General features: G+C 47.0%; 1 protein-coding gene across 1 annotated transcript; it reads left to right on the top strand.

Annotated features, from left to right (window-relative positions):
• Positions 1–6,748: 6,748 nt before the first annotated feature.
• On the top strand, positions 6,749–26,594 carry T265_14158 (hypothetical protein; the record flags this gene model as incomplete). The annotated part of the gene is made up of 7 exons (XM_009172291.1): positions 6,749–6,867; positions 11,908–12,040; positions 19,564–19,737; positions 22,965–23,100; positions 24,138–24,353; positions 25,293–25,440; positions 26,259–26,594. Coding segments are annotated over 7 exons (1,260 nt in total), but the record flags the coding sequence as incomplete, so codon positions are not given.
• Positions 26,595–27,188: the final 594 nt, after the last annotated feature.

Raw genomic sequence — 27,188 nt, 5'->3', positions numbered from 1 at the left:
TACAACATATGCTGACTACCATAATAAAAAATAACTAGCTGTGACAAACGCTTGGCTTCAGTGGGACGTCTGCCGCAACCACAGAAGGATTTTTCACATCCAGGTTGTGAATGCCCGCTCCAATTTGAGTTCACGCAAACATAATAGGCGTGATAATTTTCTAAGTAGCTTTGGGATTATTTCCGAATCTAGTGCTCAAGAAAACACGCGAAAACAACAGCTTTTCCACAAAATTTCCAAGCATTTTCATAGAGACAATGCTGGAATCTACCGGGAACCATTAAAATACAAATTCCGCGCCAACTGTGAACTCCAAATTCGTTTAAACAACTTCTAATAAAACTGCGGCCGCGTGTGGAGACCTTGAGAGCCCGAATAATTACCATCAAAATCTGAAAGTTTAGGTTAAAGTCTACCTTTTTCGAACCACGGTTTCAGAAGAATTTTCGTGTGCCTCTAGGACACGGCCCCAGATGATTCCTAGCAGTGTTACCCTATCTACTTGTGCACAGTATCCCAGACAGCGGAACAGTATCTGAGGTCTTGAACCATACCAATAAAGCACATTAAACATCGCAAACCTTAGGAGTACCAGAACTAGAACATATGGGATTGAATACTAAAAAGGATGCGAATGTGGTGCGGCGGGCAAAAGCCGCATGGATGAATGAAACTCCCTGGTTGCTTAGTTTGGGGAAGAAATTTGAGGCACCACACTTTGAAACATTGACTTAAAACCTTGTCCCTTGGAGTAATCGGTGTGCGCGCATTTGTTCCGGTTTTTCTATCGCATCCCGTAGCTCAAAGTTCCAGCCATCAAGCGAGTGTGTAGTAGAGTTTATGTGGTGCAACCCACTCTGAGTCATTCATTCGTTGTCTGCGTTGACCCGGCCTAGTTCGAGGGCGCATGTGGTATCGTGAAAATGTTTTAATCTTGATGCTACAACGTACGGTTGATGCGTTTAGGAATTTTGGATTTATTTTAACTGTGTTGGATTATTTGACGGGAGCTGTGGTCAACTGCTGAGGGATTGGATTGCGGCGGTATTGAGGGTTTACCTTTCTAACCCGTCCTTCTTCGGAGATGGGCAGCATCACCGCGTTCGTGAATATCGACATGCCGCCCGTCTGGAGGGATAACAGTGCACACCCACCTTACCATCACATAAAATTACAACTTCATTTCGGGCTGACAAGCCATGGGCCTTGCATCAACAAGGGTTCGGATATGAGAATAATGCCTTAGGCATGCGTATTACATGTCCTTGCCATCACATTATCCGCTTGTTGCTCTAGTGATCATGGACTATCATCCAGAACTACCTTTGCTTCATTGCGAACATGTTTCAGCCAGATAAGGTCTGCGCCGATGTTAAGGCGTCTGAATTCGCTAAGGTTCTTAGGACCGAAGGAGTCAAGTTTCACAAACATAGACTAAGGCCGATCCTACGGTTACATTTGAATCTTTGATCACCACAGTTTGTGAAGTATAGCAGGCATTAGTCGGCTGCAGCCTATGTGCAACGAAACGGTTCGTAAGCGAGTATTAGGTAACTGGTCAGGTTCGTTCTATCAGTGGATATGGCTTGTCAGATTAAGATGATTTGGCCACGTTCTACATACACCAGACTTACTGAAGAAAGCCGTTGGGACAACGTCCCCGACAACGGACCATGGTGTTGTACTTCGAAGTGAAGGAAACTACCGTTAAGCAGAGCGCACTATCCTTAATGGGGTCGGCGTGATTCTTGCATATGGCTTAATGCTCTTCTGGGGATGGCATGTAACCCGTGCTCGGGGACAGTATGCCGTCAACTCCCATTCGGTCTGTCTAGCCATCGCTTGTCTGTTGTTGTGCTGGGTTTGTGTGGGATGGGTTCCGCGAATTTTAACGACGGTAATTTCCTTAGCTTGTTTTCGTATCTGAATCGCCCAAGCTAGCTTTCCCGTCAAGAACAAACACCAAAAGTGCACAACGCCCAAACCCGGGTCAAAAACACTTGTACAGATAATCGTATATGAAGTGTATGCCACGACAGCACTTCAGAAATGGACACCTGAATGCAACATTGGCAACCGGCGTTTGGCCAACACTGGGGCATAATTAGCTTTTTGGTCCCGCCTTTCGGCCAATCACAGCTCGCCTTAGTGTCTGACAGACAGGCGGCCATAAGTTTGGCCAATCATGTGCGGGATAGGCTTCTCGGCCGTTGCAGCGAGTGGTAAGGTGGCATCGCTAATGGCGTTCCGCCTAACACAGATGTCGTTGGATCGATTCCACTGATGAAGTCTTGCCTTATTATATTGCTCATGCGTGTTTATCTCGATTCGGCCGTTGCAGCGAGCGGTAAGGTGGCATCGCTAATGGCATTCCGCCTAACACAAATGTCGTTGGATCGATTCCACTGATGAAGTCTTGCCTTATTATATTGCTCATGTGTGTTTATCTCGATTGCTCTGTAAGATGTAGGCACCTAACCGTGGAACCTGTTTTTCCAGAACCTGGTCTATCTACAAGAAGTTCTCACTTCGTTTCTTCGTTTTCACTCCCTACTCGGGACCTTCTTTCTTCTTGTTCGTGTCTTAGTTGAGCACTAGTTCCCAATACTGTTTGATGGGAGTCTACGGCGATGATGCCGGTGCTGACGATACAGTGATGATACACACGGGGCTCTGTAACTTCTTCAGTGAAATTTGTTTCTGATGCTATAAATGATACAAGCTTGCGCACTAATAATACGTACATTGACTTTTGTTACGGACCATCACGGCGCATCCGGCCGTCCATCTTGAGGTTTCGGCGGGAAGTGGGGACGAAATGCTATCTGGAGTAGACCTTGGGGGGCAAATAATGTAATGTAGCCCGCATAGCCCAATTTTATCAACGCTTTCCTAGATGTAGATTCAATAGGGAGAGCCGAGCCTTTTGGAGCTTGCATTCTATGGTAAAATCGCCAACAAAGGTCGAACAGAAAAGGAGAGGAAAGTGATTTTTTCTGGACCTTCCTGGACAGTTTGTCGTGAGTACGCGAGAACATAGAAGTGTTTGAAAATTCCAAGTGCACTCTTCTGTGGTCAGTAGAATGTAGAAGTGACCTGTTTACGGACTCAGGGACTCCCATGAAGTCGAATAAAGCCTCAATTGTTGGTCGGTGCAGTGTAAGGTCTGTCCAAGTATTTGAAGAATTCACTACCCGGCAGAGCCCTATTTTTTGTTCTCGGATTTGTGTCTCACCTGCCGGTGTTAGACGCTGTTGTATTATCGATGCTACTAGCGGCGTATCTACTTGCGTAAGGCTGATTTCTGTATGAGTGGGACGACCGCTTGCGCACCTTTTTGCATGACGGTGCAAGCAACCAGATCTAAGCACAGTACTACTCCTGACAAACTCTCACCCTCTGTTCAAAGATGCAGGTGAAACCTTGGGCGTTGCTTGTCTACATAATCTCCATTCATCTGAGAACGAGAGCTTCCCAAGTAAATGGAACGAGTTGATAGTAGAGGAATTAGCTTAACGGCGTTGTGACTAGGCGGTTTGTCACTTATCTTTGTCTTGCAAAGGCACGTAAAGACGGGATCCGAGAACAGCAAACAGGATTTCGGCCAGGAAGGGCCTCTTTGACCACATCTTCACACCGTCAAAAACTGAAGGAACGGCATACTTATGGGTGTCCCACCATCTTGGTGTTCCTTAACCTCAAGGGTGCATTCGATCCTGTCGACCAGTTAGTTCTTCTCAATACGCTTCTGCAGCAGAGTGTGCCCCGTAAATGTGTGAATATCATGCACCGTTTGTGTTTACCTACAGTAGTAACAAAGATGCTCACTGTTGTCAGTCCTTCGAAATGTGCAAAGCCATACTGCAGGACGTAAAATCTTTGCACATGCCTCGCCTACTGAGATAAGTGCTGTTTTCCGTGCCTAATTCCGAGTGGCTGTAGCTGGATGTGGATGGAATATGATTGGGCAGAATAGAATGGAGGATATGAAAAGTTTGGTGGCTTTTGGTTCTGTTTTCCCTGCAGGATGGAGTCCTCGTGATCCACCCTGTGGCAAAGTGAAAATGCTGAGCGATGTCCTGTCAGTGGCGTTCATGTCAGTAAGCCATCTCGCCGCCGATTTTTTTCTATCTAGATTGTCTGACAGTATTGGTGGTGTACACACCTAGAATTTTCGTTAGGCTAGCCCCAGCTCGCCTTGCCTCATTGCTATTTCGTCATCATGATGCTTTACATAAATAAATTGGTTTGTTTGTGCAGTATCAGTTTTTTCATCTGGTGTTGCTGTCAGTGATGATGCAGACGTGTTTCGCTGGGCTTTCGAGGTCTTGTTCCGACGCTGTTTCGTCCCGATTTCCAGTGGTGATAGAAGTATTGTGATACCAGGTACTTGAGGGCGTAGTCCTTATGTAACGAGTAGATGTTGCAAGCGAAACCGTCCTAAGTGCTGGGCCTAAAAGAAGAGAGTTATTAATGGGGTGGGGAGAGGGAGAAGAAGTGTGTTTAAGGGGAAGAAGGGAAGCGTCAGCAGCAGCCTGTTTTCGCTTACCTGCCCTGCTGTATGCAGCGAGTAAGGTGACCCAGCCGGTGTGGCATAAGTTTGTTGTTCGATGTAGGTGTCATTGTTCTACGTGGGCTAGAATACTGTCAGAGCGCCCACATCTAGACACGAGGACGATTAGGGTCCTCAACCAAAACCTTTGGCTAAAAAACCTGACCGCAAGACAGCGATGTTTGGTGGGAAATGTAAATGCCTTATTATTTCTGCGGAACAAGCCGTCCCATGTTCCGACCCCGACCTGGAGAGTCAGGAGACTGTTTGTCAGACCTATCACCATTAACCAACCTAGTATGAGAGACTCTGTGAGTGTCGTGGGAACGCCTCTCTTCATTATAGCTCAGTGGGTCTCTGAGGTGCACAAACCGTCACACCACGGTAAGGTCTCTTCTTGGCACCCATCCAAGTGATTTGGATAGAATCTGACAAGAATGGAACCGGTTCGGTTTCGGAAAGGGGGCTCGTAGTGTGGTAGCCACACGGGGATCGGCTTGACTCCGGTCGTAACGAGACTGGTGGCGTCATTGGTGCTTTGTCGCCTTACGGTTGCTCGCGGAACACTGACTCAGGAGTAGCAAGCGGGATTGCGGCCTTGTCTGGGTCGCGTTGACCAAATTTTCACACTCCGTCAGGTGCTAGAACAACGCCATACGTATAAGCAAGCCACAATTCCAGTATTACTGGATTCTCAAAACGCATTCGACTCGGTTGAACTGTCTGCTCTTCTTGGCACACTTGCACGTCAAGGAATACCCCGGCAGTTCGTGAACATAATAAGCTCTTTGTATTCTCAGACTTTTGGTTGTGCGAGAGTATACGATGAGCTCTCCAAAAGCCTCCGCACACAAAGTGGTGTTTGCCAGAGATGTCCACTCTCCGCATTCCTCTGCTTGAGGTCAAGTTTTTGGCGGGTAGCATGTGGCTTGAGTCGTCAAGTCATTCAAGGCTATGGAACATTCGACCTTGCCAGTCTAGGCTTGGGCAACCTGGCAGCATCCCAGCCCTCGTGCTTCCTTCGGATAGCATGGCAGCTAGACACCGGAAGGGTGTTATAGCTGAACGATTTTTTCCTGCTCAACTTCGTGATCGAGGAAATCATGAAACGAACTTTGAAAGGTTCAAATTGCATGTGACGAAAACGTTGTCGATCTGGAATATGTAGACGACATCGCTCTCGTCTTTGAAGAGGAGGAAAAAAGCGCAGGTGTTTTTGGATAAACTGACCGAAGTCACTTTGTAGCCAAAAAGTTTAAGGTCATGCTCATGGACGTGCAGCCATTGAATACGCCACTTACAATCCAGGGAGAGGCACTACAAGTTGTGGAGCGTTTTACGTACCTTGGAAGCTGTTTTATCTCTGATTGTAGTGTGACGGATGAGTTCAACGCACGAATCACCAAGGCGCGGGTCGCGCTTGCTAGTTTGAGACACCTTTGGCGTGAAAACCGTATATCCCGGAATCTCAAGGGATGTCTGTATCAGGCTACAGTGCGGGCTGTTCTGTTGTATGGCTGTGAGACTTGGCGTGTTCGAGCAGCGGAACTGAGACGTCTTCAGGTGTTTGATAAGTGGGAGCAGAGGGATGACCAAACTTGACCCGGCAAAAGGTTATGAAAGAGATTACGAAACGTTTGAGTGCCGTCTGTGCTACTTGGTTTCCAGGGTGACGATCGCGTGAGTCCCATGGCGCCTGGTTGAGATGCTGTAAGATATGACTGTCAACCGATGTCACTTTCTATCCAGTGTGTGTGTCTGGAGGTTTAGGCACGTCGGGGTGATTGTAGTAAGCTAGCACTAAGTCCCTTCCTCATCCACCTTTATTCCTTTCTTCACAATATGGGTTTCAAATAAATCATGGTTGTAGGGCAGCGAAGCATCGGTGTCGAACAGTGATGTCATGATGCCGTTGATGATTTTGTGATTATGGTAAAAGGTACTACATCCATTTGGGTTAGGGGCGTTGGATACATCGGTGCTTATGTTCTCATCTTCTCCAGTACCTTCAGCTCGTCATTGAAATCGGTAAAATACTCTTCCAGGCTGCTAACACTAGAAATCGCTCAGGAGGAGCTCAAGGGATTCAGTGTGAGTTTCTGAAGAGAGCTTTGGATCTCGCGTGGTTTGAGCCCGACCTCTGCCTCTCGACTTTCCCTGTCTAGGCTTGCGCAGCCTGGCAGTATCCCAGACCTCATGCTCCCTTCGGGTGGCATGGCATCTGGGCCCCGAAAGAGGGTTACAGCTGAACGGCTTTTTGATTCATCGATAGTTTTAGACATAGACATTGATTTGGAATGCGTTTTTGGAGTGGTGTGAATCGAGGGCATGAAGAAACAAGCAAAAATGGGTAACACATCAGCGAGGGACCTAGTCTTCCGCTGTAACACCCTGGCTTTACAATGGATGAGAGCCGCCACGTCACCCAAGTCTAGACAGAGACAGTTGCGATCCTGTGGTTGGTTGGAGTCGCGGACTTCCAGTCAATAAGTTCGCGCCCTAACCACCGAGCTGTCTCGAGCTCTGGTTCTTCTGGGAACGTCCGTCTGTCAACAGTTCATCGCTCGCCACAGTTGCCTCAGCCGCAGGATATCACCTTATTCTCCGATTTCACTGCGCCATCTCTTCAGATTTCTATTATTTCAGACTCCTTTCTTCGAGAGACCAAACCCTAAAGCACTCCATTTCAGATCAGTCGCCCCCCAAGTGGGTGTCGGTCTGTCTTCCTTTCCCGCAAGCAACTTACCACTGGACTCTGCTTTCGTCAAGTCCACCGAATCTCTCATCTTGACAGCTTAAAAGCTACCGCAATACGGTGACCACTGACCACACTTTCCAAATGAATTGACCTGCTCGTCGCAAATCTAAAGGACCATTCACATCTGGGGCCCCTGACGCCCATCAGTCTGGCAACTTTAGTTCCAGGACCCACCTCTGCTGCATCAGAATCTGTGTCCACTTCTACATTAAAGTCGATGAACTGACTATGGCACGTAATCCCTAGGTTCCTGGCTTAATAAACGAAACAGATTCGGAAACACGATCGTCAATCGTTATTCCGCGAAAGAGCTCTGCCTGTCTTCGAAGAAATACCTCCCATCTTCACTTATATCCGTTAATCCTTCCAATACAATTCCTTTCCCGCAACAGCCTTACCACTGGACTCTGCTTTCGTCAAGTCCACCGAATCTCTCATCTTGACAGCTTAAAAGCTACCGCAATACGGTGACCACTGACCACACTTTCCAAATGAATTGACCTGCTCGTCGCAAATCTAAAGGACCATTCACATCTGGGGCCCCTGACGCCCATCAGTCTGGCAACTTTAGTTCCAGGACCCACCTCTGCTGCACCAGAATCTGTGTCCACTTCTACATTAAAGTCGATGAACTGACTATGGCACGTAATCCCTAGGTTCCTGGCTTAATAAACGAAACAGATTCGGAAACACGATCGTCAATCGTTATTCCGCGAAAGAGCTCTGCCTGTCTTCGAAGAAATACCTCCTATCTCCACTTATATCCGTCAATCCTTCCAATACAATCAATGTGCACCATGGACACATTGGTTCCAGCTTCCATAAATATGAACTTGCTGGCCACCTGTGGGAAACGCTTTACTGGCTTCACACTCCTATCACACAGGGCAGTATGTCTTCACCTCCAGACCGCCTGCTAATACAACTTCTCACAGTACGGGAAACTCGATGTTCTTCGTCAGGCTGATAACCGCTGGCCTTCATGGTATGGTTGAACTTTTAGGAACTGAGTTCCAGCCAATATGGCTTGCAGGATTATTGCAGCACAGAAGCCTGACCACCACGACAAGGTGACAGCTTTAGGTTGAGATCAACCCCTCTGAATACACGTATTGGCATCCACTCACCGTTGCTTCTCACGAGCCATTTACCCAGTTGCCTAAGCCCCCTGAATACCACCTACCACTGGATTACTTACCCTGCCGGCCAAATACTACGCACCATCCCAACCTCATACGCAGTTGGTGTCCGCATCTGTGCACACGGTAAGATCCTCATTTCCTAGGCGCTAATATTTTTGCAGGTGAAACCTGTCTGCTCCCCTAAAATTACTTAGTAGTGACCGGATAGTAGTTAGTCCCATCTACTGTCCCCCCTCATCCACTCCCGAGAACAACTTGTTCCTTTCTGCCTTGACCTACCTTCCTATATCCTAACTCCAAATTCATAATATTTGGTGACTTATGCCCCCTGAACATCAATTGGTGATCTCTAAGAGTCTTTTAATCTGGTTTCGCGTCACTTCTTCTAAACTCCGTATTCTCGATTGGATATCACAAGCACTTCCTATCCCAAGGAGACTCCGTTTCAGCTTCACTTGTAAACCCGGCGCCGTACGTGGATGAGATCGCAATCCACTCTACTGTAGGCTGAAATGACCCTTCTGCGCTGTCGTTGGAGGTACAGTGTTGTTACAAGCCCACCAACAAGCATGGGCTGCACCGGCTTACCCTCTAGTGTTGCAGTTACTTACCCACTCAGCTACTTGGGTTGGTGGTAAAAGCCCCACCAACTTCCTGGAGGCCTGTTTCACATCCCCTTCACATTCCCAATCATAACCATCGTCAGAGATACCCTGGCTCAATCCAGAGGCTCCTTAATTAAAAACCCACTCAAGATGGGTTAAACTCGCAGTGTTACATTGGTTAGTTGTTCTACTTGAAACGGTTGCGGAAGCGTCTTAGCTGTCCGAACCTCCTGGAGAAATTACGGAACTCAGCTCCCATATCTTTGGTTTCAGCAAAATACGAAGGAAGCGCTTTTTTAATGACGAAGCTCTGCAGCATCCCACTTGATGAAAGACTGACTTCCATTTGTTTCGATTAGTTCTTGAGTGAAGCACCATTCTTCGCCATGCTCGTGGTTTTGCATATCGCCTGCGCTGTTGGGTCCCCGGAAAACAGAACACTTATGAATTATCGCGGTTGGCCTGTCTACGACCTAACATTAGGTCACCTTAAAAAATTCCAGCCTTCGATTGCTAATCGCGATGAGCATAGGGCGATAGTGATATTGCATTCATTTTCTCAACCGATATCCTCCGTAAGTAAATTGAACAGCTTTAGGTTGAGATCAACCCCTCTGAATACACGTATTGGCATCCACTCACCGTTGCTTCTCACGAGCCATTTACCCAGTTGCCTAAGCCCCCTGAATACCACCTACCACTGGATTACTTACCCTGCCGGCCAAATACTACGCACCATCCCAACCTCATACGCAGTTGGTGTCCGCATCTGTGCACACGGTAAGATCCTCATTTCCTAGGCGCTAATATTTTTGCAGGTGAAACCTGTCTGCTCCCCTAAAATTACTTAGTAGTGACCGGATAGTAGTTAGTCCCATCTACTGTCCCCCCTCATCCACTCCCGAGAACAACTTGTTCCTTTCTGCCTTGACCTACCTTCCTATATCCTAACTCCAAATTCATAATATTTGGTGACTTATGCCCCCTGNGGTATGGTTGAACTTTTAGGACCTGATTTCCAGCCAATATGGCTTGCAGGATTATTGCAGCACAGAAGCCTGACCACCACGACAAGGTGACAGCTTTAGGTTGAGATCAACCCCTCTGAATACACGTATTGGCATCCACTCACCGTTGCTTCTCACGAGCCATTTACCCAGTTGCCTAAGCCCCCTGAATACCACCTACCACTGGATTACTTACCCTACCGGCCAACCAAATACTACCATCCCAACCTCATACGCAGTTGGTGTCCGCATCTGTGCACACGGTAAGATCCTCATTTCCTAGGCGCTAATATTTTTGCAGGTGAAACCTGTCTGCTCCCCTAAAATTACTTAGTAGTGACCGGATAGTAGTTAGTCCCATCTACTGTCCCCCCTCATCCACTCCCGAGAACAACTTGTTCCTTTCTGCCTTGACCTACCTTCCTATATCCTAACTCCAAATTCATAATATTTGGTGACTTATGCCCCCTGAACATCAATTGGTGATCTCTAAGAGTCTTTTAATCTGGTTTCGCGTCACTTCTTCTAAACTCCGTATTCTCGATTGGATATCACAAGCACTTCCTATCCCAAGGAGACTCCGTTTCAGCTTCACTTGTAAACCCGGCGCCGTACGTGGATGAGATCGCAATCCACTCTACTGTAGGCTGAAATGACCCTTCTGCGCTGTCGTTGGAGGTACAGTGTTGTTACAAGCCCACCAACAAGCATGGGCTGCACCGGCTTACCCTCTAGTGTTGCAGTTACTTACCCACTCAGCTACTTGGGTTGGTGGTAAAAGCCCCATCAACTTCCTGGAGGCCTGTTTCACATCCCCTTCACATTCCCAATCATAACCATCGTCAGAGATACCCTGGCTCAATCCAGAGGCTCCTTAATTAAAAACCCACTCAAGATGGGTTAAACTCGCAGTGTTACATTGGTTAGTTGTTCTACTTGAAACGGTTGCGGAAGCGTCTTAGCTGTCCGAACCTCCTGGAGAAATTACGGAACTCAGCTCCCATATCTTTGGTTTCAGCAAAATACGAAGGAAGCGCTTTTTTAATGACGAAGCTCTGCAGCATCCCACTTGATGAAAGACTGACTTCCATTTGTTTCGATTAGTTCTTGAGTGAAGCACCATTCTTCGCCATGCTCGTGGTTTTGCATATCGCCTGCGCTGTTGGGTCCCCGGAAAACAGAACACTTATGAATTATCGCGGTTGGCCTGTCTACGACCTAACATTAGGTCAACTTAAAAAATTCCAGCCTTCGATTGCTAATCGCGATGAGCATAGGGCGATAGTGATATTGCATTCATTTTCTCAACCGATATCCTCCGTAAGTAAATTGAGGGGGGTACGGCGTTGGTGTCGGACATATACACTTAACTTACACCGTCACGTCAGGGATTAATAAGTGAACGTCGAATGCGATTGACCAACTTGCACCCGCTGGTAAAAAAAGGCCCCTAACCCTGAGCTGTTGGACCAAATGACAATAACGTCATGTTCGTCTTACTTTCTAGACTTACATAAGGCGTTGGTAACAATACCCATGGAAGCAAGCGTAATCCAAAACTTCTCGACTCTATGGAGTAGCAACTTGGTTCACATTCTTTACCCGTTACTTGCGTTACCTGACAGGCTACGGTCGTTGGATTGGTTGGTATTATGTATTCCTAATATGAATCCGCCGCTTGAAGCACCGACTCGTTCTTGAACAGGTTTGTCTAAGTTTATCATGTCTATCTTCTTTAATCTACGAGACCAGAAGGAATGATCGGGAATAGAAGTCACGCAGATAGGAACTCATTCCGTGATCATGCAGATTGAATTGCATACTCGTTTCTCTCTCTTCACAGCGACAACTCCAAAAACATGCCAATATGTGTGGATCGAGAACGCAGGCCGAACGCAGGGGCCAAGATGGCCCAACTACTGAATGACGAACAAGAGGATGAATTTTACACTAGTGTCTATGGAGGATTTACTGAGGTGAGTCGCCGAAAATTCCTCACCTTTTTACTACTGAATTGTTTCGCAGTAGGTAAAACTGCTTTTTTGTTCAGATCACCCGTCCGGGCGGTGTCCCTATCTTGTTACGGCAATTCTGGTAAGGATGAAGATTAAGTAGCCAAAACATTCCTGGGCTGTTTAAGGCCAGTTCATTGAGGACAACTGACTTGTACCTTATCGTTTGGAGTCTCTGTTATAATCAGCAGATTTCTGTTGAAACGACTCAATTCAATTTATCAGCTTTAAGTCGTGTACCATAGACTCATTGGTTCCAGCTGGATCACCTTAGTGACGGAGATTGTGAGAAATAAGACCACCTATTGAAGCCGATCGCGTGTTCAGTTAGTTCAGGCTTTGAGTAGCTACGCATTGAAGGTGATAGCTTTGATACACGAACGCCACCGACTGCGTCATTTCCGCCACAGTCATTAGCCATTGGTGAGTTGAGTCCCGAGGTCCACATCCAAAGAGGTGGCAGTTGTTGATCCGACTAATCTTAATGGTTAGTATTTTTGTTCTTCGCTGCCAGGTTGTACGCTGTCCACCTCTCGGTCGCTTCTATTCAGCACAGGGCTGGGCGAAAAGAGCTACGTGAGGCAAACGGTCTTTGGTTGTTGGTCTGTTCACCGATCTTCGCAGTTGGATTGCTAACGTATCCTCATTAATCGAGGTGACACCGTCAGTGAAGGATTGGGTGCACTGCACTGACGGTGTCACCTCAATTAGTGATGAAACGTTTGCAATCCAACTGCCAAGCTCGGCGAACAGACCAACAACCATGCAGCGCACCCGAGCTACCTACATTCCACAACATTGCTAAGGCAGACGGTCTTCTGGCACATGAACTATATGTCCTAAACGGCGTGAGTAACCCATGAAGCGTGAGTGATTCATCGATCGCGGGAGAATTCCTTCTTAGGATCCGACGTACCTCAGCACCACTAATCCGATTGTCGTACCAGATCAGACCAGTGCTTTGAAGACACTGGTGGTCAGACTCTGACATCTTTTGTATGTCCTCTGCGCCTAGAGGCCACGTTTCTGATCCATAGAGCAGCATGGACCGCACCACCGCAGTACAAACTCTGACCTTGACAGATAAACTGATGTCTTTTCGCTGCCATAGGTGTGGTGGGTTGGAGAAAGCTTCCCTGGCCTTTCCGATTCGAGAAATGATCTCATCTCCATCCACTCCAACGGAAATTATACAGCTTCCCAGGTAAACAAATTTATCTACCACGTCGATAGGCTCGACTGCAATCACGAGGTGCGTATGCTCAACCTTGCGGTTGGATTAGGTTATTTAGAATCGCTTGCATTTCTACAGGAACTGAACTAAGGAGAGCAATATCGTCCGTGTCTGTGGGTGGAAATCCCGGGAGCATTCCGACCCGCAAGGTTTCTGAGGCAGACAAAGAAATTTTGAGCAGCACATTATTGACAAAGTTGAAGATGAAATGTGAGAGGGTACAGCCTTGTTTTACACCACTGGACGTGGTGAACTCAGGTGAAAGTTTGCCGTACAGTCGTACTCATCCACAGGAGTTCTCATACACTGCCTTCATAAGGAATATAAATATGAAATGTACTCCTTTGGTTGCCAGATACCGCCCCAGTTTCTGACGATCGACATAATCAAGGCCAGCTTTCAAATTCACAAAAATAACCAACGTGGGACGTGTAAAACAGTGGAGCTGTTCGAGAATTGTTCTCAAGGTAAAAATATGGTTGGCACATTCTCTGCCAAGGTGAAAACCAGCCAGATTTTTACGAATCTGTCTCTGTACAGACCATCCACGCCAGTTGATTTGGATGATTTATGTCTCACGCCTAATTTCTCTTGCTGATAGGTTGGTGTCGATGTCCCATTCGGGTCCGCTGGGTGCTTCTAGTGGTTGTGTTGAATGAGACCTTTCGGACTGTTTTTTGAAGTGATCAGCTCATCGCTTCAGTCGACGATTAAAAAGTGAACTGCCTTTCCGTCTTTCTCGCATATTGTTTCACCGACACCTGGCTTCTTTTGACCGTTGATCAAATCAGTTGAAACTGGGCGCTTCCGTTGCATGCAGCGAAAGCTTTCTCCATCTCCTGGGCCTTCAAAGTCCACCATCGTTCTCCCATTCTTCAAGCTCTTGATATCCATTGTTTTTGGGATCTGCGTGCGCTATCATAGCCGCTAGTTGCTGGTATGGCGTTTCTGGCAAAAATAAGGTCTGCCGATCTCGACGATATCTAGTGTTCATTCAGTCGAGTCAGATGGGCTGGCCAAAAAGTCCTAAAAACTGAGAGCATTGATTCTTTAACTCGCCTCCATTCATCCTCCAAGCATTCTTCATCGTCCACATGACTTTGCGTTTCTAGTAGCTTTTAGCCAGATTAGCTCGATGCACTTCAGTTACTGAAACTTGTCAATGTTGACGAACGGAACTGCTCTCTTTCGACACGCGCGGTGCTGGCGGAAAGCGAAGTGCTAAGCGGGCCCGCACGATGGCGTGATCAGAGTCAATTTGCGTACCCCAAAGGGAATAGCAACCCTTAACTAAGGCTCTCCATCGGTAACCGATAGCCACATGGTCTGATTGAGTCCGTTTACCGCATCGACCTGCGTCAATGTTAATTTAGCCGGACAACCGCACAGCGCAAAGGCGACTGTTTACTGGGATCCAATCCGGCAAAGCGCTTTCATCCTTGGGGCTGAGTGCAACTGCCCCCCCGTAGATACCACGAGCCGTTGCGTCAAGATCACCGGATGCCAGAAGAGCGGAGTGTGGAACATCTGGGCTCGTCCTAAGCGGCTTGAGGAGCATGACCGAAGTGGGGTTTTGTATGTGTTTCGGAGACACAGCTTACATCGACAGAGAGAGAGAGAGAGAGAGAGCAAGCAAGGTTTAAACAAGGGCTGCCTGTTGCGCAATTTTACAGAGAGTACCGGCATTAAAGGCGACTTGGATCAGATCCTTTGAGATTAGTAGGTGATTATTTTGGTTTGTTTTTCTGGTTAACGTTTTGAGACGGAATAATGGCTAGGGGATTGGCAGATGAGTTGATTGCCCTGCATTGTATGCTGGGTGGGAAGGAAGTGTAGGATAAGGCTGGTGAGCGAAGAGCTGCAAGGGAAAGTGCCGATTCCCGGTTGCTCAGGCCGAAGAAGGGCGTTTAGGTGAGGTACCCCACCTTGAGCCTGACTCAAAAGTCTGATCCACAAGGCAGTGGGAGGATGTAGGGTTTTGTTCATGGACCCTTCCCCTTTGCCTCAAGAGTCTGAACCGCGAGACAGCGTTTGTTAGGGTTTTCTGGGGGGACCCTTCCCGGAGCCGATAACTCAATATTCCGATCCACTTGGCTGCAAGGCACCCGCTTGGTCTGAGGATATAGGGAGTAAGGTATTAATGTCTTACTCCAAGTGCAGCTGCGCATAGCAGGTGCCTTTTGAACAGCACCGGACTCTTTGGTTTCAAAACTAGTTTGACCATGTTGAATAACGCACCACCGCTCACGGTCAACCGTTGGGCGATCGGAGTGTTCGTTTTTTGGGGCCGACCTTTTCTAATCCGTCCTTCCTCGGAGGAAAGCAACATCGCTGCTTCCATAAATATAGACACGCTGGTCGCTTGGGAGAAACACCTTACTGCCTTCACACTCTTATCGCAGAGGACAGGCCGCCTCGTAATACGTATACTTGCAGTACGGGGACTCACTGTTCTTCGTTATGCTGTTCACCTTTGACATTCCTGGCACGGATGAACCTTTGAGAACTGAGTTCCAGGCAGTGTAGTCCGCAGGATCGTTGCAACACAGAAGCCCGGCCACTACGAGAAGGTGATAGCTTTTGACTTTTGTTGAAACAAGTGAACCAAATGTACCGCCTAAAAGCATTGGCATCTCCCTCCAACCTTATGTCCTAGTTGGACTCAGATTGGACGCAGTTTTTGAAGTACACTTATTTGCGCACCCATTTGGTTTTAACGGGTGACTCAGCTGAATCTCAGTTATAATCAATGTACAGCTTTGTGCACAACATTGAGCGGAAGAATATCGTAAACGTTATATTTCAGTGGGATTAAGTTGATTCTATGGTTAGAACCAAATTGGTACGCATGTGAGTGTATTTGGCGAGTTTTTTGAGACAATTTTGGTTCAAGCAGAGCATGAAATTGAGTGAAATTCGGGGACGGCGCCCACCTGATAAGCCTCAAGAAAGGCGAAACTGGTCGTGGGCTGTCAAGGGTTTTCAAAAAATAACTTGCGCAAGTATAATAGTGGTATAATAGTGGTAGCCTCCCAGGATGAGGACCGCGTGATCCTCATTGTACCTGGTTGGAGACACTACAAGATATGGCTGCCGACCGATGTCAGTGGCGTTCTTGTTGTCAGTTTCTATCCAGATCGCCTGGGTGAGTGTTTGGAGGTATAGGCACCTCGAAGTGATTGTGGTAAGCTAGCACTAAGTCCCTTCCCCATCTACCTTTACTCTTTTCTTCACAATAAGGCTTTCAAATAAATCATGGTTGTACGGCAGTGAAGCATCGGTGTTGAACACTGATGTCATGCTGTCGATGATGATGATGATGGTAGCACACTCGGATTTCAAGTCTTTGACTGCGGATATGAACAGCTGATAAACCATAATAGGAATGAAACGGTAGTTTTCTTGGGTGAAAACTAGTCAGTATAATCACTCTCGAGGTAGGCAGGTAGGTGTTCAACAAACCCCGCATTTGAATTGGCTAACTGTACAAACTGGTGGGTGGACGCATGGTCCAGAAGCCGCTAATCATAGGGTCACACATCTATCCCATCTACATTGATCGTTCAGTTGTAATGCCATTTCGGTGGCTAGCTGCCATGCCACCAGAGGTAAGCATGAGAACTGAGATACTGCCAGTTTCCCCAAGCCTAGACAGTAGCAGTCGAGATGCTGAGGTTGGGCTCGAACCACGGAGTAAGTTGGGATCCTAACCACTGAGCTATCTCTCGCTCGGTGAGCATCCTCTGGCAAGTTTTTTTGAATATTCCCTGCAGGGGCTATTCAGAAGAGGCAATTGACATACTTCTACATGACAGTCACCTAAGACTGATTCAAATTAACGTTCCTTTTAGGAGTTCATCTAGTCTTTGCACAGGTCGGGGTGTTGTTGACCGTTTAGATCCATCTCTGCTGCGCCTCCGTGGTGCGGCTTACTTATGTGAATGTTGACAAGGTCACGCCTCATGATCCTTCAATAATCGAAGACCATCGATCGATGTCTTGGAAAAGCGCATCCACAGAGCTGCTCTTCCGCCTGTTTAAATTTTCGGAGTGTCATCTTTGCAGCGTTACCGTGCAAAAGTCTAACTCTGATTATTCTTTGACACACTACCATTATCGTGTTGAGTCAGATTACTCAGCTATGGTACTCTTTAGGTGGATATTGGATGTGCATCCTGAAGTAAGCACGAAGGCAGGGTTTCCCGGGCCCAGACAGAAGCATTCAGAAAATCTCAGCGTGATTCGAACTTCGAGCATGTAACATTGGAGTGCGTCTTAACCAATGAGCTATCTTGAGCATCGGCTAGTCCGGTCCAACAAAGCCCTACTGAGATATAGAGAACAAAGCAGGAAGAATGCATAACCCCTGACGAATCTTTTGAGGTCCCCGCTTCAAGACTCAGACATGCGGCCCAGGTTCAAAAGCGCAATTACCGTTGGTTCGAAACTATGACCTGCAGCGTTTTCAACCAAGCGCACAAAATGGTGACTGGCGCTCCATCTTCGTTGTGGCGTCCAAACAACAGTAAATGTTTAAACAGACTCATTTTGAGCAGTTGCAACCCGTCGCTGTAACAGCGTCAGATGGCTCAGTGGCTAAGTCGCCAACTTACTGGCCGAAAGGTCTGTGGTTCGAACCCCACATCTCAACTGCTCCTGTCTAGGCTTGGGCAACCTGAAAATATCTCAGCCCTTTGTGCTTCCTTTTAGTGGCACGGCAGCTATGTACCGGAAGGATGTTACAGATGAACTATTGCTTTACTGTGCAAAATAGATCGCCTGTGAGGATTGCCCTAGAGAGAGCATTTACTGTAAGTCATGAAAATGCAGTGTCTTTGGAACGTGGTGAACAAAGTCTGACTCGTCACTGGCCCATCTACTATCTATCTGTTATGTCTGCAAATTTAGCAAGAGGGGAACCCTTTTCCCAGCCACAAGTGCTGAACAGCCTGGTGGGATCGCCAGACGCCCTTCTGGCACTTCGAGTTCTATAGGTACACAATCCGTCACGAGGCAAAGTACGGTCCAGTCCTCTGCCGAATTGCTTCTTTTCTGCGGTTTCCTTCAGCTATACCATTTACTCTCTTAATCTTTTCAGTAGGTCCCTTGGGATCACTCTGTTTAGCATTCTGGTGACCTTGATAAGTACTCAAATTCTCGTGTCGTGACTACGTATAAGCTGATTGTTGAATGTCGTACTCCATGTGGGATCCTAGGTTCCCCTTATCGGATGCTGTTTGTCTGATAGTCATGACCGAACACCGACAGCCTTGAAATAGCGAATGGTTTACTATTAGCAGTTACCTCTGTTTAAAGGATTGGGTTCATTTGTTCTCTGGTAATTTTCAGCCACGATTTGCACTGAGAACTGTCACCACACTGTCTCCCAGCCATGCACGGCATTGTTCACATGTTGAATTATGTCTTCTTTCGGTGTAGTCTGAATCGTTCATGTACACTTATAGGCTGTCGATGCCTTCGGAGCATTGCCCGAATCTGGTGGGAAGATCGGATCAGCAATGCTGAAGTACATCGAATGATATTCGGGAGAAATAACTCACCCTCGATAGCTGAACTGATCACACTGCATAGGTTGCGCTGGCTTGGCCTTTTGCTGTGTAGGTTGGTCGACCGAATTCTTCGAAGGGCTGTTTTCGCACAACCACGTGAAGGTGGAAAAGAGCCAGGGGCAGTCAAACAATGACTTGACAGCGAGGTATGAAAGCCATTACCAGCAAACTCGGCTGCGCTAGTCATTGCCGTCTTCCTGGATGGGGACCTCGAGACGGGCCACATCAATGGTTAGAGACATTGTCGGACATGGCTCAGTCGCGTCCTCAGTGACGCTCGTACATCCAAGCTATTGCTTGGATAGCTCCCTTCTCAACCCCCCACTCAACAGTTCACTGACAGTGCTGCATTTACGCACTAATTTATCAGCTCTCGCCTCCAATGCGCGACTATCTACCACACCTCCCCAAATCATCGCTGAACGAAACTGTGGCAGGTACAACCACTGTACGGCAAGTACGCGGTTATTACAGTTGACAATGATGATGGCGACTTATAGATTTTGTTCGCAGTTTTTCTCCTTTCCTATAGTTTTCCCCAACTTACTCGAAACCTGGTTGAATACCACGTGAGCAATTTCGCGTCCGATTCAGGGACTTTTCAAACTGGTTTATATAAGTGTGATCCATTTGACCCTTATGGCCTCATCTGCTACATTTTACTTTTGTACTTATGTCACCAGGAAGCCGATGATGTCGACTATCAGTCAGAGAGCTCCGTCGAAGATATCATCGATTCAGACTTTGTGGATTCGAGCGCAGCGGAATCTGAGACAGTCTCTTCGGACGAAGACGAGGACGGCCCAAAGAATAAAAAGAAACGCCGACACAGAGGTGTGGTGACGAAGGCCTACAAAGTGGGTAGATAGATGATTTGAGATATTAGCTCTCACAATTGATTTTAAAAAGAATTGGACGATCACTATCGTCGTTTTTAACCTCCTCGATGACAGTACATAGCATCTTTATAAGTGTAATGACGTCCTCTCCTTTCCTTGAATGTTCTGGATGTCATCCTGGGACTAATTAAATATGTCAAATTCGGTAGCTGCGCGATATTCCACTCATTGTTTTAAAAGTGTATTTCCGACTGCATTTTCGCAACTTTACTACTGGAAACGTACAGGGAGTACAGGTTAACAAATGTACGACTCTCGAATCTCTGAAATGGTAACCCACTGGTTTATCTATTTGACTACCGGACCGCTAGATCCCCACCATATCACATTTCCCTAGCTGACCGTTCTGACGCCTTATCCTAATCGTGAAAATATTTCAGAGCGCAGACTTTGTTTATAAATGTGCGTAATCACGGTATTTTTCCTATTCAAGTGCTATGTTGTCGCTGTTTATTTCGTTGCCCGGTTACCGGCTATCGAAAGCAGGTCTGTAAAGTTTGCAGCAATCGCGACTATTGGGTGTGTTCTGTCGCTGTTACAACGGATTTGTTTGTCTCCACTATCCTCCTTCCTCCGAACAACACCCCGTTTGGCATGATGTGAGCAGTGTTCAGCTTCCCAGTTTCTGCGCAACATCCATCACCTGGCATTGTTCCAGATTGTCGCAATCCGGATGCCATGGCAACTCAAAACACCACTGTACATTCGACGATCTCGTTGTTGTGACAACGGGCGCCTGGGTTGAATTGGTGGTCATACTGATGAACTGTAGTACAATTGAACGATTTTCATACAGGAAAAGTTGTTTGGAGTATTCTGCAATCACCGTAAACTAGCGAGTACTTCATAACGCATCCGAATCGTTAGGGCAGCGCGTTGAGCTTACCAGATCAAGGTGGATTAGATATGTGGTACATATTCCAAGCTACCGTCTCCCCGAGAACGCACTGCTTTGCAGTCCACATTAGCGGGAGGGGAGCGATCGGGGCATGACACAACAGTATGGGGTTCAAACGGAAGCTATATGGCTGAGCACTGTAGGATCTTCCCGTTCTCCAAGCTAGGGTACACGTAACCTACCTTTCATGGTTGGAAAGCTTGTAGAATGTAGAGCCTATCCGTTCCCAGTGGCAGACATGCCGTCATTTCGTCACCGGACTGGCTAGCTAAAGCCCCACTCTCATGATACGCCTGACTTGGATGAGATCTGAAAAGGTGCTGGGTCAAGTCCTCTGATGACATGTTATTCAGATATATTCGTTTCACTTTCTTTCGAATGTGTAGCCCTGAACCATGAATGAATAGATAGAGGTTTGTTTCTCACCTTACGACATCGTATTACCTACGGACATGGCTTTCGTGCACTACCACTACCCCTTCCTTTTCTCTTTATTGCGGCCTTCCTCATCCATAGATGTACGGCAGTGAGCCACGAGCATTCAGTACCGGCGTATGGGTGTTCATATGGTGGTGATGAGTGTGCTGATGGGTTGATCAACTGTGGTTTTCCTGTTCATTCCCGACTATAAGCCATGTGTGTGTGTCAGGCACGAAAGCTCAACCAGAGGTCGGATGCATAGGACAGACAATTGTCGTCGGTAAACGAACCAGTGTCAAATTGGAGTGGTATATCATGCGTATCTGATCCACACTCTTGAAAGTCTCAGTAGATTTCCGTTCTGTTTGTTGATCTCCCGTGCAGCCCATTGGCGCTGCTGGTAAGTAGTGACAGTTGTGTACACAGGTGAACAACGTACAAAATTTAGGAGTTGTCCCACTCGAACAAATTTAGCGTTAGTACTTTGACCAGGCTTTCAGTTTGGTGCTTTGCACCCACAAAATGCAAAGCCATGCTACAGGAAGAACAGTTTCGGAACACGCTCATCAGAATTCATGGAGTGACACGGAGGTAATCGAAAGCTTACGTATCTTGGAAGCACCCTTTTGGACTCTGGCTACCATTAATGCCGAAGGCAGCAGAAGGGGTGAGATACTGACAGGTTGCTCAAGCCTGGACAGGAGCAGTCGAAATGCCGAGGTTGAGTTCGAGGCGTGACCTTCCGGTCAATAAGTTCGCGCCCTAAGCACTGAGCAATCTTGAGGTCAGAGAAGCAGGTACTGGATAGTGAACGGTTGAGTGATTTCCAGTCATCTAGCACATAATATATGCAGGCATGTCGTAAATTTGGCTAGACGTTTTTCACGGAGCAACTTTCCTTTGCAGCTGATCCATTTTTTCTCTCATCCGGTCGTACTTGATGTACCACGTTACCGACTGCATATGTTTCTTTCAGCCGATGGTCACTTTTGCGACATGGCGGTTTCCGTACGCTCCATTTTCTTGGCATCTTAACATCAGTGGCCTTCAGTCCTGTGAGAATCCAACGCTTCCATCATGCACGTTTTTGTCTGTTTAACAGCATATCGAGGCCTATAGGGTCACAGTATTATTCTATCCAATTATACTTCATACAAACTCGCGTACAATGAGTACCTCAAAATGGGAAACTTTACATACCTAATGTACTCCTCATAAGGTTGCTTGCAAACACCACAAACGAGAGATTCAGTTCCAGGTGAGCCTCTCGCAAAACCAAAATTGTTTGCGAATGAGTGTATTTCGCCACTTTCGTGCAATTTGGTTCCAAGCAGAACATAAGGTTGACGGAAACTCGGGGACTGCGCCTACCTGGTGAGCCTCAAGAAGGGCGAAACCGGTCGTGGGCTGTCGGCGAATTTTCAGCAACCTTGTGAGTAATGCATTACTAATATACGTGTATCGCGATATCTCGAACATCGTGCCAACTAAAACATGAGGCGACCTAGTGCAGCACATTCAGTTGCCTGGAAACATCACAAACGAGACATTCAGCTGGGTCCCAGGTGTGTCTCTCGTAAAACCCAATTTACTTGCAAATGAATAATATATTTCGCTAATTAGAAAATCCAGTTTGAAAAAATGTCTGTCCGTCGATATGCCCATCAATCGGGCAGTTCGGATCATCAGCCATACAGTCCCTGGGTTCGCATTCATAACCTTTGTTGCTCGTTTGTCAGTTCCCCATTTCTGTTCTGACCGTCGAGGCTCAGAACTCAACAAATAGAGATGTCTTACGCTTCAAATACGGTAGCTGAACCAGCCTCAGATCTTGCATGCTAATTGGTCCTTCCCTTGGTCCACATAGGAACCGAAACGGTCCAAACCCACAGAGAGTTCAAAGTCGACGGCCCAACAAATTGATGAACAGACGGAGCCAAAACCAAAATCCACTATAAAAGAAAAAGCCACCGGTTCTACAGAGGGTGAGGTGGCTACATTCGGTGCGTATGTGTCTTTCTTCATTTTACCCCTATGTGAAGGTATTCTTCTTTGGTGCGTTCGTTTCTGTTTGAGTTTCCTTAGTTCGGCTTGTAGTCTCAGCAACAGATCGATTCATTTAAACTTTACGTTTCTGTAATGTACTCTTACGCAAGAGTACGATCGGCAATCCAGACAACTTCGCCACATCACGTGCTATCTACATCCATCGGCGATTCTGCTGTTTTGGGTCATTCGAGGGCAAGCAGTGAATCGCAAGGTTTCAGTGTGACTTTGAAAATTTCGTGTCAACTCATAAAGCTGTTGTGAGTCTGTCAACTTTGGTTGGTTCTTCTCTTCTCATCAATTAGCCAGCCTGATGTGGTAGTGCTTTTCTTGTAACCAAGGCCAACTAGCTTGCAATGTGACCGGATTAGAGCTTACTCGCACCCCAAGTTAAACACACGGAACCCAGATGTTTCCACCCGATTCTCACTATTTGTACGGTTAACACTGGGTAGATTGAAAGTGCCTGCTTCATTGATTTAGGTCAGATCGTTACGTAGTTATCGGGGTATTTGGAATTTCTTCGTCCTTCCATTAAATTCCAGCTATTTTGGGCTATACAAACAACATACGAGTTAAGTTTGAGATGGCCGGACTTACTTATTGGAAGATCCGTGGTTCGAACTCAACCTCTGCGTGTTGACTGCTCCTGTCTAGGCTTGGGAAACCTGGCAGTACCCTAGCCCTCGTTCTTTCCCGTTTGGTATGGCAGCTAGGCTTGGAAAATTTGTTACAGCTTAGCCATCATTATGTATTTACACAAGTTGGCGCAAACTGGGTATGCGGTGGATGGACAGCTGGGTATTGATCTTAAATGACGAGCTTGACGAATCCAGCACTTCATCATTTTTCTATAGATGCTTTGTTCTTTGAGAGGTACCCCTGCAATGTGGGGCCTCTTATGGACGTGTGTCTCTCTATGATGTAAGCTCTGTATTTGCTACTGACTTAAAAGCCGTCCTCATGGTTACCCTTTCTCTTATCATATCAATAGAATCGCGAGTGTTGCGACAGCGAACGGTACCCTCCACGAGTGAGTCTACGGGAACAGAATCGAAAAGCCGTCGAAATGACAGCACTGCATTGCGTCGGCAAGCAATGCTGGCAGAAATCGCTCAGCGAAAAAATGTGCCAGAAGTTCGTCGACTAACCCAGGAGGAGCTTTTGGCTGAGGCCAAACTAACAGAAGAAATAAATCGTCGGTCGCTAGGTAAGTGAAACAATTTAGCCGTTGAAATACGGCAATCTTTCCTCCTGGGCTGATGCTCTGAGTGCCGATTGGTCTTGCACCGTATTCCGGATTTATTTCGCTATCTCGTCAGCAGCGCGCCACAGTTGCCTCTGAAAATCAAAGACTCCAGCAAGTCTTGCTGTTTGCTGTGCTGAGCACGATATCAGTTGTAGTCGTTGGATCGATGCGACGCTCGCTGTCAGTCGGACCATGGGCAACTAGCAGGACCGGCAGTGGAAGATGTGGTCTTGTTTGACCTTGGTATTGTGCTGGTGCATTTGCTCGGTCCAGCTGTCTTTGCACTCTCCATGGCGCCTGCCTTGCACTCTCAGCATTAGTTGCCGTTCCCTTCTACCGAGGCAGGTGACTGTACACCCACACGTGGATCGGCAGACGATGTTGGATTTGGCTGGTAGCAGCGGCGAAACTTTGACTGATGACACTGAAACTGGCTGCGTAGTAAGCTCCCTGCCTTACAGCTCTCAAACGACGTCACTGATTTGGTCCTTTTCTAACAATGTGGAGACAGTACTGATGCATCGCACCTTTGGTATCTGCATGTTGTTTCTCAATGCAAACCTCCGGATAGTGGTTAGAGTCTGGAGTATTTCCGCGGCTATTGAGTTCCTTTTATGTGACCCGTACCTAGTAAGTCATAGGGAGTCCAGAGTTTCTGACATGTATGCTCTTGTTCCGCCCTTGCTTTCTTCCAGAATTCAATGGCTTTGACATGCTTTACGTTATGTGTTCGCAACCACACTTGAAATGGATAGTTTCCTATTTCCACTTGGTCAGTTGCTGTCTTGCTGCCATTCTCATTGGGCTGAATGATTTCCGACATTTGTCGGTGTCTGATGTTCCCGATCTATCGTATAAACTTTAAATCTATCTTGCCCCTCCTTCTCCCCCTTCTAAAAGCTCGGTACCAACGTATGGAAATTGAGAAGAAGAAGGTTCATTTCCAAAAATCAAAATCTACCGTCCCCATGATCCGTTACCATTCGTTCACTGTACCTTTGGTCGAAGATCAACCTCATTTGTACGGAGTCTCAGTCGATCCTCAAAGGTATGTGTGGAGATCACGTCGGATTGGCCGCTATATTCTACCAGTTCTGCATATTGTGTGAATTGGTCAGTCTGTTCATAGTTCAATCTGTCTACACTTATCCTCTGTCCTTGGGACCCATACGGAAACGATAATGTCCTCCTTTACACTTATACGCAAAAACGGATATAAACGTTGGTAACGATGGGGACTGCGTACTTTTATTAGCCGTGTCCAGCTTTTCACTGGACTTTGCTACACGTGACCCTTCCGGTGTTTGCCTCGTATCGTTGTCCACTTATCCACTGGTTGCCATGACGTCCTCCTTCCGCACGTAGATGGTGCACAAGTCGTTATTGTGGAGGCAGGTCTGATTGCTTATCCCATTTGTTCTTTGTTTTGATCGGTTCAGCTCTATTGCTCGCGTGATTTTTGATGCAGCTGGTTACCCGGACCCTTCGAAAGCCTCATATGTGGATGCTCTAGGGTGAATAAATAGCATGTCCTATAACACGTAGAAACTCAGAAACCTGCTGTATTCTGATTTGGTGTTCGAGAACAGAACCAGATGTAGATAGTGTTAGCCTGGTGAGTTCTAGTGGTTGATGTTCCCAGAAGCTCTGATCTCTGACTTTGTGTGCATGGTTTGTATCGCCTAAGCAGAACTATTTGTGGATAGGGGGAAATCACACTTCCAGTGCATGGAACCAGAAGACCTCATATTATTCAGGCAAGGTGTAGGTGCGCAATGAATCACGTAGCTTGAACCATTCACGTTCTAGTGCGGTGATCTCACTGGCACGTCTCATGTGCCCCCCTGTACTCTCCATTTTCTGCAGTTCGACGGTTCGTGCTGGCCCTATTATCACCGATCCATCAGCTCGCTGCAGCCGAAATTTGATCACATTCGCGGACGAACAATGCCTTCGTGCTTCAATGCCAAAAACCATCACACCCTTGCCCGACCCGAACAACCCCGCTCCAGTTGCTCCGCGACCGCGCCGAATAATGCGAATATGTCCCATCACCGGGCTTCCTGCTCGTTACCTGGACCCCGTCACACTTACTCCGTACGCCAACCTTGCAGCATTTCGAGTGCTCAGGCGTCTGTATCAGCTTCACTTGGAGACCAACACTCCAGCCATAGACCTTTTGAGGGAGTACCGAAACAGTTGAAGTTATCCAAAAATTGCAGTTGGCGGGTTACCGCTACGCCTGTACAAATACGCATCCAAACTATTCTTTCTCTTCCAACTACCGTATTCTTCTGTCATTTGTCGTTCATTAAAGATTTCCTGTACATAAAAATCTGCTTTTTTCTATAAATTTGCCTCCGGTGTTATTACCTGACTCTTCACCAAAGTGTGCCGCATGCAGGTTGCTATGCAATAAAACTCCGCGGTGAGTGTCGTCTCATTCAAACGACCACGTGAGTTTATTACCGAAGCTCACATAACACCTAGGGACACCCGTCACACTAATCTAGTCATCAATAGGGGTACTTCGTCTTCCAATGTGGTAAAAAAAATTGCGCCACTGTGAGCTCCCATTGATTCCCGAAAGCTGTGTCCTTTCTCGAACGCGGCTTAACCGATGGCGTTTGGTGAACTATGGATAGCCACGGTCTACCATCGGTGCTCATTCTGCTATGACACGTCCGACAGTAACTCTGGATGCGCAATTCACAACTGACGAGATGGCAACAATTTGGTGTTCTCTCAAGCTCACACATGGGTTCTGCTTGGGAAAAGCCCACGTACTCCAACTCT

Source organism: Opisthorchis viverrini (genome assembly GCF_000715545.1).
Source record: "Opisthorchis viverrini unplaced genomic scaffold opera_v5_150, whole genome shotgun sequence".
In the NCBI taxonomy this organism is placed as follows: domain Eukaryota; kingdom Metazoa; phylum Platyhelminthes; class Trematoda; order Opisthorchiida; family Opisthorchiidae; genus Opisthorchis; species Opisthorchis viverrini.
Note: the sequence above shows the minus strand (reverse complement) of the source record. Positions and strands in the feature narration are given on the sequence as shown.